Source organism: Megalops cyprinoides, chromosome 2 (genome assembly GCF_013368585.1).
Source record: "Megalops cyprinoides isolate fMegCyp1 chromosome 2, fMegCyp1.pri, whole genome shotgun sequence".
Taxonomy (NCBI): Eukaryota; Metazoa; Chordata; class Actinopteri; order Elopiformes; family Megalopidae; genus Megalops; species Megalops cyprinoides.
In genome coordinates, this window is record NC_050584.1 from 28,815,821 (window position 1) to 28,835,262 (window position 19,442).

General features: G+C 43.9%; 1 protein-coding gene across 1 annotated transcript in view; it reads right to left on the bottom strand.

The window, feature by feature from the left end:
• Window positions 1–2,552: 2,552 nt before the first annotated feature.
• LOC118773202 (pituitary adenylate cyclase-activating polypeptide type I receptor-like) overlaps window positions 2,553–19,442 on the bottom strand; it is a 39,469-nt gene continuing 22,579 nt past the window's right edge. Inside the window, exons 3-13 of the mRNA XM_036522035.1 lie at window positions 18,617–18,724; window positions 13,918–14,018; window positions 11,418–11,515; window positions 10,119–10,251; window positions 7,615–7,768; window positions 7,090–7,150; window positions 6,724–6,793; window positions 6,420–6,511; window positions 4,213–4,342; window positions 3,027–3,068; window positions 2,553–2,735 (exon numbers count right to left, since the gene is read on the bottom strand). Coding sequence (XP_036377928.1) covers window positions 2,553–2,735; window positions 3,027–3,068; window positions 4,213–4,342; window positions 6,420–6,511; window positions 6,724–6,793; window positions 7,090–7,150; window positions 7,615–7,768; window positions 10,119–10,251; window positions 11,418–11,515; window positions 13,918–14,018; window positions 18,617–18,724 — 1,172 coding nt within the window. The remainder of the gene's footprint in view (window positions 2,736–3,026; window positions 3,069–4,212; window positions 4,343–6,419; window positions 6,512–6,723; window positions 6,794–7,089; window positions 7,151–7,614; window positions 7,769–10,118; window positions 10,252–11,417; window positions 11,516–13,917; window positions 14,019–18,616; window positions 18,725–19,442) is intronic.

A 19,442-nucleotide genomic window follows, 5' to 3' on the forward strand; every position in this document is an offset into this window, starting at 1 on the left:
TCATAACATAACATAACAAAATCTCCCAGTTCACCTCATATACATAGCATTCAGGATCAAGTTAAGCATTGCATGATTAGAGTGATTGAAAAGAAACAAAAAACCCATATCGCATAAAAAAGTTACATTTTACAGAAGAGAAGAAAAATAATTTCTTTCTCTTAGTATACAAATCAGACGCCTCTGATTTGCATGCTAAGTGAATAAACTTATTAAAGCTCTCCCACGAAGGACCCAGCTGTGATGTTTCTCCCATTGTATGGCATTGCACAGTATACTATTCTATACATCACCTATATTAAATTCCAGATTAAAGAAATTCATAAAATTCATGTTTCTTTTAAATCAATTCAATAGTTTCATAGAAAAATAATTCCATATCATTCCATTTTGACCACAAGATCAAATATAAATTTTGTTCAACTGCACACACATGCGCACATGCTCTCGCACACACACACACACACACACACACACACACACACACACACACACACACACGTGTGTGAATTTTAGCAGGCAAAGGATTGATCTGAAAAAAAAAAACTTTTCCTAATTTCAAATAGAAGCTATGTATTATTGTAATTTATACAAATATTTACATTATAATATGCATATTAAGATAAAAAGGAAAACAAAGAACTTTACAGTCTAGTGCTCCAGCTTTATACACAACAAGAATCTTAATAATGATTCTCATGACAAGATTGCCCTTAAAATATTTTATTAGTATATATCTGATTTATTCTATAGCAAAGAGGAAATTTGTCAATACAGTTAGAAGACGGGGAAAAGACAAACCTACAAGTCACATAAAATTATGGTTTCAGCATTTCTATCTGAAGACAATCTTGTGATGAGAAAAAAATCATTTTAAGATAATTAGTGTTTGCCATGTAGTTTGGCAGATTATACAGTTAAAGGCCAGTGCGCTGTGCAAACATATTGCATTTCTGTAATTGCAATTCTCATGGTAAACGGTTCAGATGGTATGAAGAGTCGACGGGAATGGTGAAAAACAAGCCCACTCTTGAGAAAACATCTGCTGTGGAAAAAGGCAGCTCCTGCCGTAACTCCCCTTTCTTGTGATTGGATGATCGGGTCATTAAAATGGATCTCACTCCTGTGCACCTGCAAATGTGTGCTGGTGCAGCTTAGGCCCCTCATGTTGGGAAATGACCTTTAAACCTTTGCTTTGTTAAAAAGTAAAACTGCTGTTGTCAGAGCATACATACATAATGCTCGTGAATGTGATTGGTTGTTGGTCTAAGCCCTGTCAGCCACATGTGAATATGGACCCAGGAAATAATATCAATGAAGAGGCATTCAGCCATTGTTTTGGGCATAGGCTGCTTTGCACAGCCTTCATACCGCCACAACGCTCCCGACGCAGTTCGGAGAAATGCTGCAACCCAGACTCCAGAAGCAGCATGCCGCTCTACACACGAGGGACCACGGGACCCCCAAACCCGAGCAGGACATGCCAGGTAGGTTCAAACAACGTTCCATCAGCATTCCAACTGGACATTTCACAGAGGCTGGGAGTTCAGTGGAGCAGCGGCAAGACGTGATGCAGGACAGTAGGTTGGTAAGGTGTGGTTATATCTGCACTGCACAGGGTGTACTGTTCTCTCCCACAGGGGCCGGCCCGCTTTAACCTGGGTCAGTCAGGACACCTTATCAGACAGAGTCATGAGATGGCAGAGGGAGTTCCCCTCACTCCAGTGTCTGAGTGGCCCATCAGAGTAAGACTTTTTCATTCCTTTTGTAAGGTTTAGAGCCAGGGTGCTCTTCTTTCTACTAAATATCATAAATCGCTTTTTCTCATCCTTCTCTAGCAGCACCAGGTTCATGTTCCCAGAGTCTGCAGACATCTCTTAAATATGGCCTCTGAAGTATTGTCCTCAGACACACACACACACACACACACACACACACACACACACACACACACACACACACACACACACACACACACACTCACCCACACACACACACCTTTCCTATCACCTCAAGCTGTCACCTCAAGCTGTTGGTTATCTTGGGCACAAATGGTTTAGTGGCCCCATAAAAGGTGAGTGATTTCAGAGCACAGGGTGTATTTACTCAGTCTTCTTATACAGCATTAAATCTTTCACGTGTTTACCTCTGCAGTACGAGCTGGGGGCTCGTTCAAGCCATGAACACACAGCTGAACACAATAAAGAAGAGGAAACACAGTCATACAGTCTCACACACACCCAAACACACACACACATACACATTAACACACACACACACACACACACACACACACACATACACACGTACACAGACACACACGCACACACGCACACTCACAGACACACACACGCACACGCGTACACACACGCGCGCGCACACACGCACACACACACACACACACACGTACACATTAACACACACACACATACACACGTACACAGACACACACGCACACATGCACACTCACAGACACACACACACACACGTACACAGACACACACATACATACGCACACTCACAGACACACACAAACGCACACGCACTGTTTCTCAGACAGAGGAGACGCTGTTGTGGCACTCGCAGGAGAGCAGCTCCTTGGGGCTGGACTTCTCCAGCACGGAGATCTGTGTGACAGTGCTGCTCTCGGTGAACAGAGTCCTGCGCCTCTTAGTGAAGCTCAGGTAGCCCTGCGTCTGCCACTTCCACATCCTCTTCTTCATCTCCGCCTGCACCTGCAACAGCAGCACAACACTCTCACAGCGTTTCTCTGACATTTCAACAACACCATCGCTGCCTCTTCATCTCCGCCTGCACCTGTAACACAACATTCCCTTTCTGTCACACAGCAACAACCTTGCCACCGGCTCCTCTCCAGTCCCTAGCATGACCCCAGCCTGTTCCCACAATCTCAGCAGGAACACCAGCATCACCACAGTCACCGCTTCAACCCGCACTGCTCTTGTTTGAAAAATCATCTGTGGGTCGGCCGTGACATGCATGGGTGTGTGTGATGTGTTTCTTACCTCTCCGTTCAGGAAGCAGTACAGCAGAGCCACAACAAATCCCTGAAACACATGAAGCCATGTGTTACTGCCATAGCTCCGCCCCTCCTCTCTCCCACCCAATCAGAGGACAGCACACACTGTGATTACAGAACTGTCACCCGAGTTTTACCAATGGCTTTATTAATGAATTTATGAATGGAATCTACTCAGACTGATGTCAAAAATATGTGACCAATATCCAAGATAAACATTATAAATTACAAAAATACAGACAGGCATGAATAGAGTGAAACATGTTGTTTCAAGCTTAATATCTGAGACAAAGATTTGTTATAATTTTTTAAAGAGATATCTGTAAGTATATATGAATAACGTATTTTTTTCCTCATCTGATGTAATGTTACTGAATATGAATTTATATACTGGATAAGTGTTTAACTGTAGTCACGCCCTCATGTGAGAGCTGGTTTAGCAGCACAGTGGCCTGGTAATCAGGAGCAGGAGAATCAGGAGTTCATAAACCAGGTGGGCCACTGCTCTCATGTGCCTGGGCAAAGTACTCAAGCCTAATTGCCTTGGTAAATACGCAGCTCTATAAATTGACAGCATTTAAGCACTATAAGCTGTGTGAGATGCTCTTGATAAGAGGATCTGCCAAGCAAATGTAATAATAAGTGTTTAGGATTATAAGCCATGCTTATGTAGCGGAGCTGAAGTAGCTCGTGTGAGTCCTGCGTAAAGCCTTAGGTAGCGGGTAGCAGGTAGCCGAGTGGTTGCAGCGGCTACGTCACTCCCCCTGAGACCTGGTTAAGTAGCGTTGTCGCCGTCAGGCTAACGGCAATTTGCCTTTAGCTCAACTGGCAACGACGCTGACTTTAAGGGGTTGGCAGCGAGCAGTAAGAACCTCGGTTCGAAACTCGCTCGCTCGCCGACCCACGTAACATCATATTAAAAAAAAAAAAAACACAACGCAAGATACCACCCGTTACACTTACAGAGGGAGAAGGCCTATGCACCAACAGATATGGCAGTGTGTTAACTAGAATAATTTATTCCAAATATGAAAACTAACTTGCACTATCTGTCTGGCTTTCAGTGATATGGAGACCAGACGGAGACCTGGCTTATGGAAAGCCTTTTTCCATTTTTGTTTCCGCTAAGCTCAGGCGTGGGAGTTGGATGAAGACGCGTGCGTTCCCTGTACCTGGAAGGACCCCAGGCCGAGCTCAATGTAGAGGCGGGCGGCCTCGCCCGTGCTCTCCGGCAGGAAGGCGAACACCATGTAGTGCATCCCGAACAGCGGGATGAGGAACAGGGTGGACTTAGCCAGCCTCCTGCAAAGGGAAAAACACAGCAAATCGTCATGACACCTAACATTATGATGTTACAATGGCTTCTGGTTCTTGTGTCTGTCACACTTCTTTGAAAGGCCTTTTTATGCTGTTAGAAGACACAAAATCAATAAACTATTACTTGTTAACTGCATGAGGATTTTGTAAATGGGTAAACAGGCAGTAAAAGTGAAGTAATCAGGTAGTAACACTTTAATTTTGCTATTGGTACACCACTTTGGTTATAAAGTGATGATGCTTCATTTATGTGATGATGATTTAGTGATGATATCACTACCCATATGTTAAAGCCTTACTTAAATACAAAACAACAAATGTAGAAGTTTGTAAAAGCAATGTTTACATTTCTGATGTGAATCAGAAAGACGTCCCTGGTTTAAAAAATATTTTATGGACGCAAGATTCACAGAAGTCAAGCAATGGCAAACAAAATTGTTTTGACGCTGTTACTAAAGTTAGAAAAGCACACAGCAGGCCTCTGGGAGTTTTGCATGAAGATTTCTGTCCATTCTGTCTGTAGGGAGAGAGGTGCATTCTGGGACAACGGCTCTCCTCCGGAAACAGGAGAAAAAACATCTGTCTCCAGCGCCCTGCAGCTGGGATTATATCCAAACTTTGACCCAAGTGCCATGGGGGTCATTGCCAGTTTGACTCTGATTTGACGCTTTTTGACTTGATAAGGAATGTATTTTCCAACAAGCTGTCTCTTTACATAATAAACTCTTCATAGGCCAAAGGTTCAACCGAGACCACTACTTGCTGCAAATTTGGTCAAACCATACATCACAAATTGAGATCAAGCAAGCCGTTTGAGGCAGATTATTATTATTATTATCATTATTATTATTATTATTATCAACAATCTCAGTTGCCTGTTTAATAGTTCAGCCTGGAGAAAGTTGTCCATTGCAATTGTAAACAAGGAATCTCTTCACTCTTACAGCACTCGGCAGCTGTCCTTATGAAGAATTTATGAATATATGAAGAACAAACTGAAATTAAATCCAGCTAAATTAATCTCAGACAAACCCTGAGGAATACTTCACTAAATTCAGTTGTTTAAATCATACTAATGCCCATGGCAGTGGGAGGCATAAAAGCGACAGAAATTTTAGGAACGCTCATCTTATTAAAGTCATTAATGTTACAGCAAATTACAAAAAGTCTTAATGTGCAAAGTTAGAAGTGTGTGAAATGCAAAAACTAAAAAAATGTGATTACCCTATTCAGCTGTTGTTTACAAACATGATATTACTTTGAGCTTTTAACACACAGGTCTTAATTAACATATTATTATTATTATTATTAGTAGTAGTAGTACTAGTAGTAGTAGTAGTAGCAGTCGTAGTAGCAGTTGCAGTAGTAATTTATAATGATACTGTCCAGGTGTAGTGAGCCAATCACAGAGAGGTAGATCAGAACATGTCCTCTAGTATAAAATGAAGTTCTTAAAAAATAAAGGTCTCCAGATACCACACGTTTCATCATTAATCTGATAAACACAAACCTATAGTATTTTAAATTAGCCATGCCCTACATTTACCTTAGAAGTTCAGATTTAGTCCCACACTCACAAGTACAGCCAAGTGCGCCTAATATAACGTCCAACCCAGCCCAGGATACTGTCTTTTGCTGATTGGTCTCTTCGGAGCAACCTAATGCTGATTAGTTGATTGGAGTTGATAATGTCACACCCTGTAAATTAACTCAAGTTTTATCAGCTTCATAGCTTGCTCTTCTTTTTCCGCCTCTGCCATCTTCTGACAAACAGCACCTCATCCTTTTCGTAATGGCCCACCAAGCTACAGCATCATTAGAGTCATTTAGCATCTGCGCTACCCTGAGCCAGCTCATAAGCTAGGCCCCATTGCTCTGAGGAGATCATTCTGAGACCTCCTCAGAGGGTGCTCTGAAACAGGCATGGCTTAAGCATCCCTCCCAAATGTGGTAGGCATACAGCTCTTGTACTGGGGTAATTGTAATGCCTCTCTCTCTCTGGAGACACTCCTGCGGCCCCCTGTAAATGGTGAGTCACTCGTTTTATTTTTCACTGACTCACATAAAGTGGCTGGTGTCATTGCCTCCAACCCCCGGCGACTTTAACTTCTGGACCAGAATACGGATCACGTTGACGAAGATGATGAAGTTGACCTATGAGACCGAGAGGGGAAAAATGTAACAATGGGTGCATGCGGCATGTTCATTCAAAGTGAATGCTCTGCACATGAGTGTTGCTTATTGAAATCACTGTTTATCATACAAATCAATACAAGACAGGTTCTGGGCAGGCAGCAGCTGAGAGGTGAGGTGCAAACCCCCCCCCCCCCCCCCCCCCCAAAGTGGCTCAGCTCCCACACACTCACCAGCAGCGACGCTGTGATTGGGCCCTTGATGATCCACCAGATCACTGCATTCTCTGTGTCATCCCAGCACCTGCAACCAGAAATTCCACCACGTCACACTTCCCAATGGTCAGAGAGGCAGGTGTGTAAGCATCATCACTTTATGAATTTATTTATTATCATCTTTAATATTCCTGACAATAACAATGATATCAATCAATATCCTTCTTGTATGATCTCTGTATGTATTTGTTATTTAACTTGTTAAACTACACATACAGACAAATAGATCAAACATGGACAGACAGACAGACAGACAGACAGATAGACAGATAGATAGATAGATAGATAGATGTGTACACATTGAAAAATGTTCCTGGTACATACCCACTGTCATCATAAAAGTTTCTGGTGAGCACCCACACGGTGAGTATTGATACTGGCAGTCCTGAGAGACATAAAGGGATTCAGTATGAGGAGGGTGTCATCTCCCATAAACCCTGCACAGACAGTGGATCCTGGTCCAGCTTGGTCCTGATTGGTTATCAGGAAGTTAACATCCAATGTTGCTTGTGTGATGACTCTTTATGACTATAAAGTGCCTTGAGCAGGTGAATAGCTGTACTACTGTCTTTAATTACAATAATACGCAAATTGCTTTTTTGTACTTTTCACTTTGTCTAAACTTAGTTATTCATCATCGTACTATCATTAGTAGTACAATCATTTTCAGAATGAGTCACCACCATTTCACAAAGAAAATCAATTAAAAATTATTGCGCACTCCTCAAGCAAGCACCCAGGACAACACAAAATTGCCTGATACAAATCAGCTGTGACTCAGCGCCATGAGGAAACACAGGAAATGGAGGAACAATGAACAGGAACAATAAGGAACTCTCAGTTACTGACCCCATCCAATCAGAATGTACCACCAGAAGTATTTCTTCTGAGAGACGAAGGTCAAAGCCAGGAGTGTCTGCAGATACATTCCCTCAACCAGCAGCCAGAAGTAATTAGCTAGAATGCTGAACTGGAAGAAGGCCACCGCAGACTTACACGCAACCTGCAGGGAAAAAATACACACACACACACACACACACACACACACATACACACACACACACACACACACACACACACACACACACATACGCACACACAATATATGTAAGTAAACTAGACCCCTGCAGGTACTATTAGGAAATCAGGAGGCTTGTTGTCTGAGCACCAGGCTTGATCCCGGTAATAAAAGCAGTCCATTCTTTGGCCTGCCAGCCTACAGGAGAGATGCATTGTACCATATACTTAAAAAAGAGGACCTGACAGCCTCTCTGTCTTTGAGACTGTGGCATAAGCGGCTTTGGAGCTTGTGGCTGGGGTTCAGGGTGGGAAACGGCGTCACTGCCATGCCGCAGATGTTTCTGGGATAAGCTCAGACCCCTCCAGCCTTCCGGGCACAGAGACGTTATCACATTAGGAGAGGCGAAGGGACAAACACATCTGTCACTGCCACCCCCCTCCCCCCCATGTGATAAAGACTCATTGGATTACATATGAATCATATTCATAACATGGTATTGGCTGAGTGACAGGGACTCGGTGGGCGCCTGGGCCGGTTATGTAGTGGGGGGTGGGGGGGCGTGAGGGGTGGATTAGGGCACTCAGCCATGTGGGGGCCTGATCATCTCAAGTGTCACAAGTGACATATTTGTATTGCTTGCTGTTTATTTACTTATATTATTGCCATGAGTTATGGATATTATAACTTGGTGACACTGTGTTATGTGGTAGTGTATGTACTTTATGCACCCTTTCGCACGTACAGTTACACTTATGTGATCTAACTTAGTGATTAGAACACGAGACTGGAAAAATTCTAGCTAATTTCAGCTTTGAGGAAACAATGATTTAACATTAGAAAATATTGCAAATGCAGCGGTGAAAACTATGAAAAGCTTAACAACGGTAATGAAAACATAACGAACCATATAACGTAACACGCACGCTACATAGCATAAAATAAGTATCGTGCGAAAGGGTTAATGGCTTCCCATAGCTTTCTAGGCTGTCTTTGTCAGGGATTCGGCTGCTGCTTCCCAGGTTGGCCACCAGATGGCGACATGCTTTCCTGTGTTCTCTGTGTCTCATTAGTTAATGTCTTTCACCTGTGCTAATTACCTATTGATTACACCTGTGCTCTTCGCTATTGAAGCTCTGCCCTTCGTTCATGCCTCTGCTCAGTCTTGAGGTGCAATACTTGTTGTGTGTGAACTCTTGTATCAAGCCTGTTTTGTTTCTCCTGGCTATCCAATAAAGAAAACTTTATTTTCTTTGAACCAGACCTCTTGTGTCCTGAGTTATCTCTGCACTTGGATTCCCCCTGCTCCTTGTCACGGTCTTAGTTTCAGATTAGCACAAGTTAACTTCTGATGATGCTTGAGTGCTCTTGTGCATATACTTGCTGGTCTGGGAGTCTTGTTAGCCTGGCCTGTCACTGTTGCTCATATAGACGTGGATAGATACAGTTCTGTACTCTTGTGCTGGAAATCGCTGTAATGTAATGTAATATGACATTTTGCAGATGCCAGTATATGTGACCCCTGTCCAGGCTGGGTGAAGCATCAATACAAGACACAGGTGCATGGTGACACATTGAAAGGCTTTGTCCCAACAGGGAGACTCAAACCCGCAGCTCAGCTGAAACCTCATTAATGTCTATTGCAGTGGGTGGGACAAAGTGATAACTGAATCAAGGCCAATCTGGACTCCAATGTAAAAACTCCACGGAGAATGGATCCTCTTTAAGCCGTCTGTATCCCAATTCATCGTTAATCATTCTGTTCTGTAATCACACTATTTTGTTTTCTTTTTTTCTGCTATTATTTCTACTCCTCAGCATGCTTTAATCCTTTAATCATCTCCTTTGTCTGGATTTGCATTCTAAAAATAACCCCAGAGTCTCGATAGCAGGGGCCCTTCTTTTACATTGTTGTTAATGAGTCATCCCTGCTCTCAGAATTCCGCTACATTCAGCCACAGCCATTCTCAGCCATGTAGCGGGAACGTTTCAGTGTGCACCCCCATCCCCTCTCCCCGCTGCTCCACCAGGGTCATGGGACACACGAGAGCACCGCACTCGTTATATTATCTCCCCAAAATCTAATCCCAAATGAAATTATACCCCAGTGTTCCTATTCAGAGCAGATTTACTACGTATTTTTTCTGTAAACTTTTAAGGATATATGTAAGATATATCCTCATATATCTTACATATATGCTATTTATAGATCACAAAGAATTTTTTTCTCAGCATTTGCTGTTTCAGACAGACCAATCTGCTGTTACAGAAACACTGGTAAATGAAATGAATTAAAAAAAAAAAGGGGTCAAGGGGTCAATTCAGTCCGACTCACGGTTGACATGAAGCAGTGGTCCAGGGTCTCGTCGGCAAAAAGCACCCCATCTTTGACGAACACTGAGCTGGCCCGTAGGATGAAGGAGGCAAACAGATTCATGTGGATGTAGTTCCTGGTGCAGTGGAACTTCCTGTTGAATGAGGTTGGGTTAAAGGTTATTTAGATGGGATTTCATTCTTCACAGTTGGTTTTTACGGTGTTTTTTTCAATCCACTCACCCAGAAGGTGTCTTCACTTGTTCAGAGAGTTAAAGCTACCATGCTACCCAAAACTCAGGAAATCCTTCAGAGGAGCTACTAGGAGGGACTAGAAATAAGTCCAAGAAGGTCTCACTTGGTTCACTACATAGTTGTGACAGAGACTAAAAAAATAAATTATCAACCTATTAGAAATGTTTTAAATTATGTCTTTTGTTGCAGAACACTGAAAATTAATTTCATTCTGCTTTTCTGCTTCAAGGAATTTTTTTTTTAATTTTCATTTCTCGTTTTGGTTTCTGCTTCCGTTCCCTGAACGCTTCAGTAGTCTGCCGTTGTATGTCAGCTGCTGCATGGGTTGACTGAACGAGCTGAGCCCTGGGCCTCGCCCTGGGCCTCACCCTTTAACAGATGTGGACACACCAGCTGAAGCGCTACGGAGCTGTGCAGGCACAGCGCTGGACACCTCCGTCACAATCTGCCACGTGAAAACGCAACACACGTTGTGCTAAGAGTCAACCTCAATGAGCAGCAATAATGAAAGAATGGCTGCAGTGAGCCCTGTGAGTTACAAAAAAAACCCCACTCCTGAAGAGTCATCTTGTACGAAATGAGTCACAGCAGAACTAACTCCTTTAGGGTCTTCTTGTGCGAAATGACTCACAGCAGAACTAACTCCTTGAGAGCAATTTTGTATGACGTGAGTAACAGAAAACGCAACTCCTTAAGAGTAGTCTTGTGTGAAGTGAGTCACAGCAGAACTAACTCCTTAAGAGTCTTCTTGTATAAAGCCCAGGCAAAGACCCATTTCTGGCTGCCTGCAGAGGCAGTTTTAAGGTGAAAGCTCCCCGCATTTTGTTTAATTCTGCCCCCTCGCTCCCACTATCTACAGTGTAAAGGTTGAAGCCTTTGCCGTTATCAGCCTCAGTAAGACCTGATGTGCGGATGACTGTTGCCTCAGCTGAACACTAAAAAGACTGAAAAAGGTGTGATATGTTATACCACATTTTATGGAATGTTAGAAGTTCGATTTTAACAATTATAATGACAGTAAACGTCTAGGTCAAGTGGACGATACTTGAAGTCAAGCGAACATTACCTGAAGACGGTGAACACAACGATGGCTGTTATGAGAGAGATGAGTGACGTGGCATAGCCCGTGGTGTACACCTGCCTGAAGGTCGAGTAGTACATCGTCTGAAACGAAAGACTTTTTTAATTACGTTGCTTGGCAGACACTCTTAGCCACTTCAGCTGACAGATTTAACACGTTATCCATTTATGGAGTTGGATATTTACTGAGGCAATCTGGATTCAGTACCTTGCCCAAGGGTACAGCAGCAGTGGCCTAGCTGGAAATCAAGCCCACAATCTATGTGTTAGGAGCCCCGCTCCTTACCACTATACCACATTGCATCAGCTGAGAGCTGTGCCTTCTGCAATTGATTCAGTACATCAGAGTGCACTAAATGTACATGTTCATTATTAGTTGCTCCACTAAATGGATCTTCAACAGCTAAGCCACTGTCAACCCACTAAGTGACCGACACAGCAACATCTGTTTCAGTCTAAAAACAGACAGGTACTGCATTCATATCATGGCAAACCATTTGTATTCCACTATTGAACCAGACAGGTATGAAATATGCGGAGCGTGCACCGTCGTGGTTGTGTATGCAATTTGCGAGCATTTAAATTAAATTGACTGGGAGAGAGGCAATTGCGTTATTTTCCCACGAAGACGAGCCGCGTTAATTGGTGTGTTGTCATGGCGGGCACAGCTCCATCCCCTGCAAATCTGAGGCGGAGAGTCTCTCCGCTAATGTCAGCTCGGGTTTCTCAAATGCTCATCAGTCTGACCGTGTTTCCAGGCGTAGCGCCACCAACTCCCAGCCACACCAGACACGCCCCAGGTGTGACTGCGTATTCATCAGTAACGGCAGCTCCTTGCCAAAAAATGAACAAATAAATGCTGCTGTGTTTGGCCATTCAGAGTGAAAGTCCATCCACATTACCACACTGCACCTGCATAACTAATAATGTGTGACTGTATAGTAACTACTGTGTGCATGCACGTCACGGATGGCGGTGTGCTGTAGTGATAAGGAACAGGGCTCATAACCGAAAGGTTGCTGGTTCGATTCCCCACTGGGGCACTGCTGTTGTTCCCCTGGACAAGTAAGGTACTCCAGAATTGCCTCAGGTTATATCCAGCTGTATAAAAACCGTAGCCTATGTAAGTCGCTCTGAATAAGAGCATTTGCTAAAAGACAATAATGTAAAGTAGCGTCACAGATATGTAATTACAGAAGCCACAAATGGGTATAGCAATAGACCTAACTAAGTAACGGTGTGTAGGTACACTGGTCAGAATGGAAAGGGAGAAAGAGAGGGAGAAGAGAAGAAGAGGAAGGAGAAAAGCAGAGGGATACAGAGAGTGCTTCTCATCTGAGCCCTTCACTACTTTATTAAAATAATCAAATAAAATAATGGATAAAGATTTGCTTTTAACAATGTTATGAAATGATTATTTCTCACTGCCAGTGTTACTTCACTCCGTATTTACTGTGTTGCTGGTCATGAATCTTCATGACTACGTGCATGTTAACTAAGCCACTTATGATGGTGCATAATAAACTTCTTCAACGACAACAATGACAAAAACCTGAATGAATGAATGAATGAATGAATGTGCTGTTTGACAGGATCTCAAAGGTTTGATAATCAGGCTGAGGAGGATCTGAGGGTCATTACCCAAACCTCTAAACCTCTTTATCTGCGCTCCTCCACAGTTATTAAGTCTCTGTCAGCCATTATTCCCCAGTCCCACAGACATCCACTGGATAAAGCCGTTGGCAGGAATTAGAAAGCTAAGCATTAAAAAAAAAAGACCATGCTCTTTCTCTGAACACACCGAGCACGCTCCGGGCTGACAGGCCCAGTGTCTGTGCGCTGAAAGACATGAATAATGCATATTTCTGCATATTCTGCTGGCAGGTGCACCGCAATCAAACCCAGCGCTGCCCAGAGAGCAGGCGACCATGCCGAGGGGAGACGGGCCCCTGAGCGGGAAACGAATGCATCTCCAGCACGTCCAGCACACGAGAGCAACAGCAAAAACCATTCAAATAGCACTCGCTTTCATGTCCTCAGCGAAGGCCCTGTTCAGGCGGAACCGCCGCTTTTTTTAAGTAAAGACATCACATCACATATTACTGTATTCCAGTTTGGAACCAAATGTATTATTCTTCTTGTTCTTATATTTTGCCATCTCTACAGGGAAGTATGAGAATAGGTAACTGTGAATACAAACAATAATCTCAGTGTGTTGTGTATACATGGTCACTGTGCTTCTATATTATGCTGCATTAGACTGTGCTCCCCATAACAGCGTGAGAAAATGCAATGAATGAGAGATGTGTTGAGGGGTGATTTTTTAACAGAGGGTTGACACCCAACATTGTTTGGTCCTTGCTATGACATTTCATGCATGATGTCACAGAGGGCGGGTTCACTGAGCACTGCCCCCACTTACTGTGATGTCTGCCCATTGTGATGTCATGTACAAAATGGCCATATTGTATCTGACTGCAGCTAACCTCAGACTCTGTCTCCACATCCTCCCCAAATTTACAGGCCTCTTCGTACGAGGGGTAGAGTTCTGTCCAGCCATCCTTTGTACAGGTCCTTGAGATATAGCCTGGAAAAATACACATACATATCATCCTCATCATCATCATCATCATATATTTTCTTAGACCCTTCTCCAGGGCATGAAAAATTGCTTTGTTTTGCAGATTCATTTATGCAGGTTAATATTTTGCTGAAGCAGTTCAAACTCAATACCCTCATCAATGGAACACTGATATTATCCCCATCCAGGATTCAAACTGGCATCTAACAAGACAAGTTCATAAATCAGCAGGCCACACTGCAAAATTGATGTCCTCCTGGACTCAGTCCAACACACCTCTAGTCCTAGAAATGACCTCATCAACACAACAAAAATGATTTTAGTAATTAAGCAAAATTCTGACTTTGAGAGGTGAGACCTACATGGACAGCTGTGAGATAAATCTCAATCATATTTATTCAGCGATACTATTGAGAAAACACACACATTATTGGACATACATGGTGGTGATGGCAGAGGGAGGCTTCATTACCCTTGTAATGGGTTTGTGGTAAAATTGCAGGTCTATGAGACATGTTTGTCATAATCAGCCCTTCACCACAGTGATTATATACTCTCCAAATGAAGCACTCTCCACAGTAATAACACCCGCTTGAGAAGTAATAGAACACACGCTCTCGACACAGAATGCCCGGAATTAAAACAAACACAAACAAAACAAAATTACGTCTTCCATCAAGAAATTACACAGTGAGATGTCTAGGATGGATGGATGATAGAGGGAGAAAGAGAAGTGTTAGGTTTATGGTTTTGTATAGCTGTTAATGCCATTGCAGTACAATTGTTCTATATGTTCCATATTTATGGTGTTGTTTGCCTGGCCCTGGTTCGTTCATGTTAGGCCATGGCGGCAGTGTATGTGAGTTAGTCCAAGTAACAGTACACGTTTGAAAGTTCATTCTGTTCCCCGTCTATTTTCTTTGTGAGATTAACAGAAAGAGGCAGAGAGAAGAGGAGAGAGACAGAGGAAGGGAGGGAGATCATAACAGTGTTTTCTCTCTCTTTCCTTTTCAGTTTTGACAGATAGTAATATGTGCTGTGGAGCCAGAGGTCAGAGTTCAGGGCTGTGGCGTTGATTTGGCGGTGTGCACAGACGCTGCTTGACGTCTAAAGATACGCATGAGCTCTCCCCTGTTTACTCACAGGAAGGCAACAGAACAGACATTCTAACACATGCTAACAGTCTCACCTCGTACAAACTTGCTTTTAACACTTAACATTCTCAACCACATTTTCTGGGTATCATAACATTCCATAATCTGGCACGTATTTCATGTTAATATATTTGTTATTACAGCTATTTAGACATAATCTCCATTTGATGAGGGGTAGATCATACCTAAGACAATTTTGTCATCTGTAATGGGATGCACTTGTGATTCTGAGAGTGTGTGGGGTCTCAGTGTCTTGACTCAGATGGCAAAAAACCCAAAGCGTAGCCGAGGCATGGGGTGGGTGGGAAGGGGGGTGTGAAGTCTTTCTGTGTTATTCCAGATTTATGCAAACACAAGCATGGTCAGCCTGCCTGAAGCAACAGTGTTTACCTGAAAGCTGCTTGCTTATTAGCCACCTGTGATTGGCCGATCGATGCCTCCATCTGCTCATACCTCCACAGGGCAGAGATGCACGCGCCTCCGCTCTCTCCCTCTCAGGAGGAGCCAAAACGACCACTTCCAACGCCCCCGACCCCTCCTGGCATGATTACCTGACCTGCCACGCGCTCGCCCCCCCAAAATCTTCATCATACACCACTCACTCCCCTCTTCTCTCCTCAGAGCAGCGGCAACACCCCCAGAGCCATGACCACGGGGACATCGGGTTCACATGGAGGGCAGCAATACAAAAATTTATTTCCTGTGTGTTTTTCACAGATATGCTTGTCTGTGCATGCTATAGACCACAACATGGTCTGGCATATCACTCCCAGAGCTTTTGAATGCTGTAGTGATGAACTGAATTAGGCAGGAGAGTGAGGGGAGAAGCCCCCCCCAGCCCTGCAAGGCACTCAGGCTTTGGGTGTTTCCCATCACCTCTTATCTGCCCAACACGGATATCCTGCAGATGGTGTACAGACTTCTGTACCTCTGCACCGCCCAGCAGGTGCTACCCCTCTGCCCACAGCAGCAGTACAGGTACAGGTACACACAGCACCTTATATGCATGGAGAGATTGCATCAATTCCTGCCTGCACTCTCAAGCATACACACACACACACACACTTGTGCATGCACACACACACACATACACACACATACACACATTTCAGACACACACACACACAGTTTCTGGGGTTCTGAACTTCCTCATTCTGTGGGTGTTATTTGAGGATAGGACTTTGTTAGTAAAAACTTCTCGTGTCTGGCTTGACACGACCCACAGAACTCTTTACAAGAAAAAGATTCATTTAAATGGGGTGCTAAAAAACCACAGTGGCTGTATTACAGAATAATAATAAGGAAAGCAAAGTGAAGCTAAGGTTTGACACATAACTGACTGATCCCAGATCAGTAGTACTGATTGTGTGTGGCAGTCTAATCTAGAGCTCTCCATGTCCTAAGAGGGAGGGCAAGTCTGCAAGTAATAATAATTCTTCACATAATTCTGCATAATTCTTCACAGTACCAATTATCAGGGAACTTACCAGAACAAACCATTCAAACACATACACACACCTTTCATATACACACTCAGGCACACAGGCACACATGCACACGCACACACACACACACACACATACATCAGAACCACTGACATGTAAACTGTGAGCTATAAAGAGCCTGGAAGTTGTAAGGTTTCACTACTCCACAGTAAATCTTCTAGTCAGGCCAAGTCAACACTTACCATTAAAAGGTTTTTTTTTTACTTTTGTTTCTTAAACTCTGTGGCATTTAAGTATAAACCACAATTTTATTTGCTTTTCTGAAGGTTTTCAGGTTTAGTTTTTCAGATCTGGAGAAGTGTACCGCATTGTTGTGTCTGAGCCTGGAATTCAGGGCATCAGAAAGAATTAAATTTACTGGGTCATTTGAACTGGCTGTGCCCTTTGCTTTATAACAGTAGGGATTTCAGATGCTTATCCTGGAGAAACACAGTGCAGCCAAGTTTCCATCAATGTTCCAGTGGGTGTAATTATAAGCCATATACAGGTTTAACCCAAGTGGACTTCACTCTCATTTCAGGCAATAGGTTAACAAAATGCAAGTGTGTAGACCAATAAAATCTTAAACAGAATGTTATGTCAGTTTGGAGTGGTCGGAATACATTGTTTAACTAATGGAAAGACTAACAAAGCGGTTGTTTGCAGAATATTCAGAAAGAGGAAAGCTAGTATTTCCTGGTGTGTGTGTGTGTGTGTGTGTGTGTGTGTGTGTGTGCATCCTTCTCTGTTTCAGTTTGCTGGCATTCTCAATGCTGGTCACTACAGGGGATTATACATATTTAAAAGCTTAGCAGAGCCAGAGGTAACTTCCAGTGCTGTCCAACATGCTGCCTCCCTGCAGCGTACAGGTCTGAGATCTTCAGTGATGAAGCGCCAGGTCAAAGGTCAGCTGGGAGGCGGAAGAACAGGTCCGGGGGATGGAGGATGTGGTGATGCTACTGATGTCAGGAACAGGAGAATCTCGCTCGCTGAAGAAGGCACTGTGGGCGGCTCGACTGATAGCCTGCCAATGGATTATATCTGCTCCGTGTGTGTGTGTGCATGTGTGTGTGTGTGTGTGTGTGTGTGTGTGTGTGTGTAGAGAGAGAGAGAGAGACCACCATAATTCTGTTTTGTTATCCAGAGCAGCTTCCAGCATCAGGGCCGAGTGAAAGTTTGACTGCCTTACCCGCGTCTGGAGGATCACTGCCACCCCTGAGAGAAATTTCCGGAGCACAATGGTGAATCACACGGCATAATGAGCATCGTCCACCGCACCCGCTCCCAGCGTTTCAGCGAACGCTTTGATTTTTCTGAATGCGCTCATTTCATTTATTTGTTTTCGACATGTGACACGCGGTTCAATAGATATGATCATTACGCCTCCCGCGCTTTGCCAAGACCGCAGAGACGCGGTGGGCGGCTCTCACGTTTTCTCGGATGCGTGTACGTGGAGACTGGGAGCACCCGTCCTCAAACATTGAGTGAAATTTAAATTCCATTTGAATCGCTTTGAGTAAAGTAAAGTTATATGTAATGATGTCTTCAACAATGTTAGAATCACTGGTGAACTATATAAACTGTGTAAAAGTAGCACAGATATATTCTCAAGATAGCTGTATGCACTTAACACTTTCTGCCTCTCCTACCATCCAAGTTATGAGTCTGATATTTGCTGGCTCCTTAAAAACATTCATAACGGGGCATTTGCATTGGCAAAAACACCGCAACAACAGCAAGGCAGACAGCACCAGATCCTCCTGTTTCCAACTGGAATCTTCTGGACAAGGAAGTACAGAGGAAGGAAGGAATACAGGAAGTGAATGTGTGGTCATGGTTTGGATAGTAGTCACAGATATTCTGAATCATGATGTTTGTATATTGTGTTATTCAGTACTGTGACCTCTGACCCCTGAGAAGAGCTTCCCCTCTACCTCTGCATCGTCGATCGGCCGCGCCCCTTTACCTTGGTTGTTGGTGAAGAGCTGAGACACCTCCGAGCACGACACATTGACCACCTGACCCACGTCGGCCCTGTGCCAGCAGCGTATCTCATCCCACTCTGTCCGACACCCTAAGACACAGAGACAGGACATAGGAAATGAACAGGCGTGTAATTTCCTGCAAAGGTTTAGGCAGATCAGTCTGAGGGCAAGGTCTCTATGTGACTCAAAAGTGCAGCGTGACACTCAAAAATTCTGAAGCAAAGTCCCCCTGTCCATTACATGGCATTACATTCATTTAGCAGACACTCTTGTCCAGAGGGACTCCCAGCATAAGAGAACAGATGTGTATCCATTCAAGTTAAATGAGCAACAGTGTCAGACCAGGGTAACAACACACCCATACCCATACCCATGGTATACGAACCAGCAGCAGCACCAGCGGTGGTTTTATGCCTAAACCAAGCAGGGAAAAAAAAGAACCCTTTGGTATTTTCTAGGGGTGGAACACATTTCTCACGGTTCACCCGACGATCCCAGGAGGAGGTGACACACAGCTGGCCCTTGGGGCGCAGAACCAACGGGAAGAAATGAAGAGGGTCTAATTGCGCGTGTAACTCGCTTGATCAGTTACCGTGACACGACCATTCGAGCGAGATGGGGGGCGACCCCCGCCAGAGGCATCCAGAGGACCAGCCCTTTTCACTCTGTGAAGACGTGGGAGGAAGGGATCGAAAAGGAGGGAGAGAAACGAAACCGCCAACTCCGGGCCCCGCAGCGGTGGCTCTGTCAACCAGATTCACTGCATCAAGGGCGAGTGCGGTGCTGAAATATTTTGACAGTGCGCAG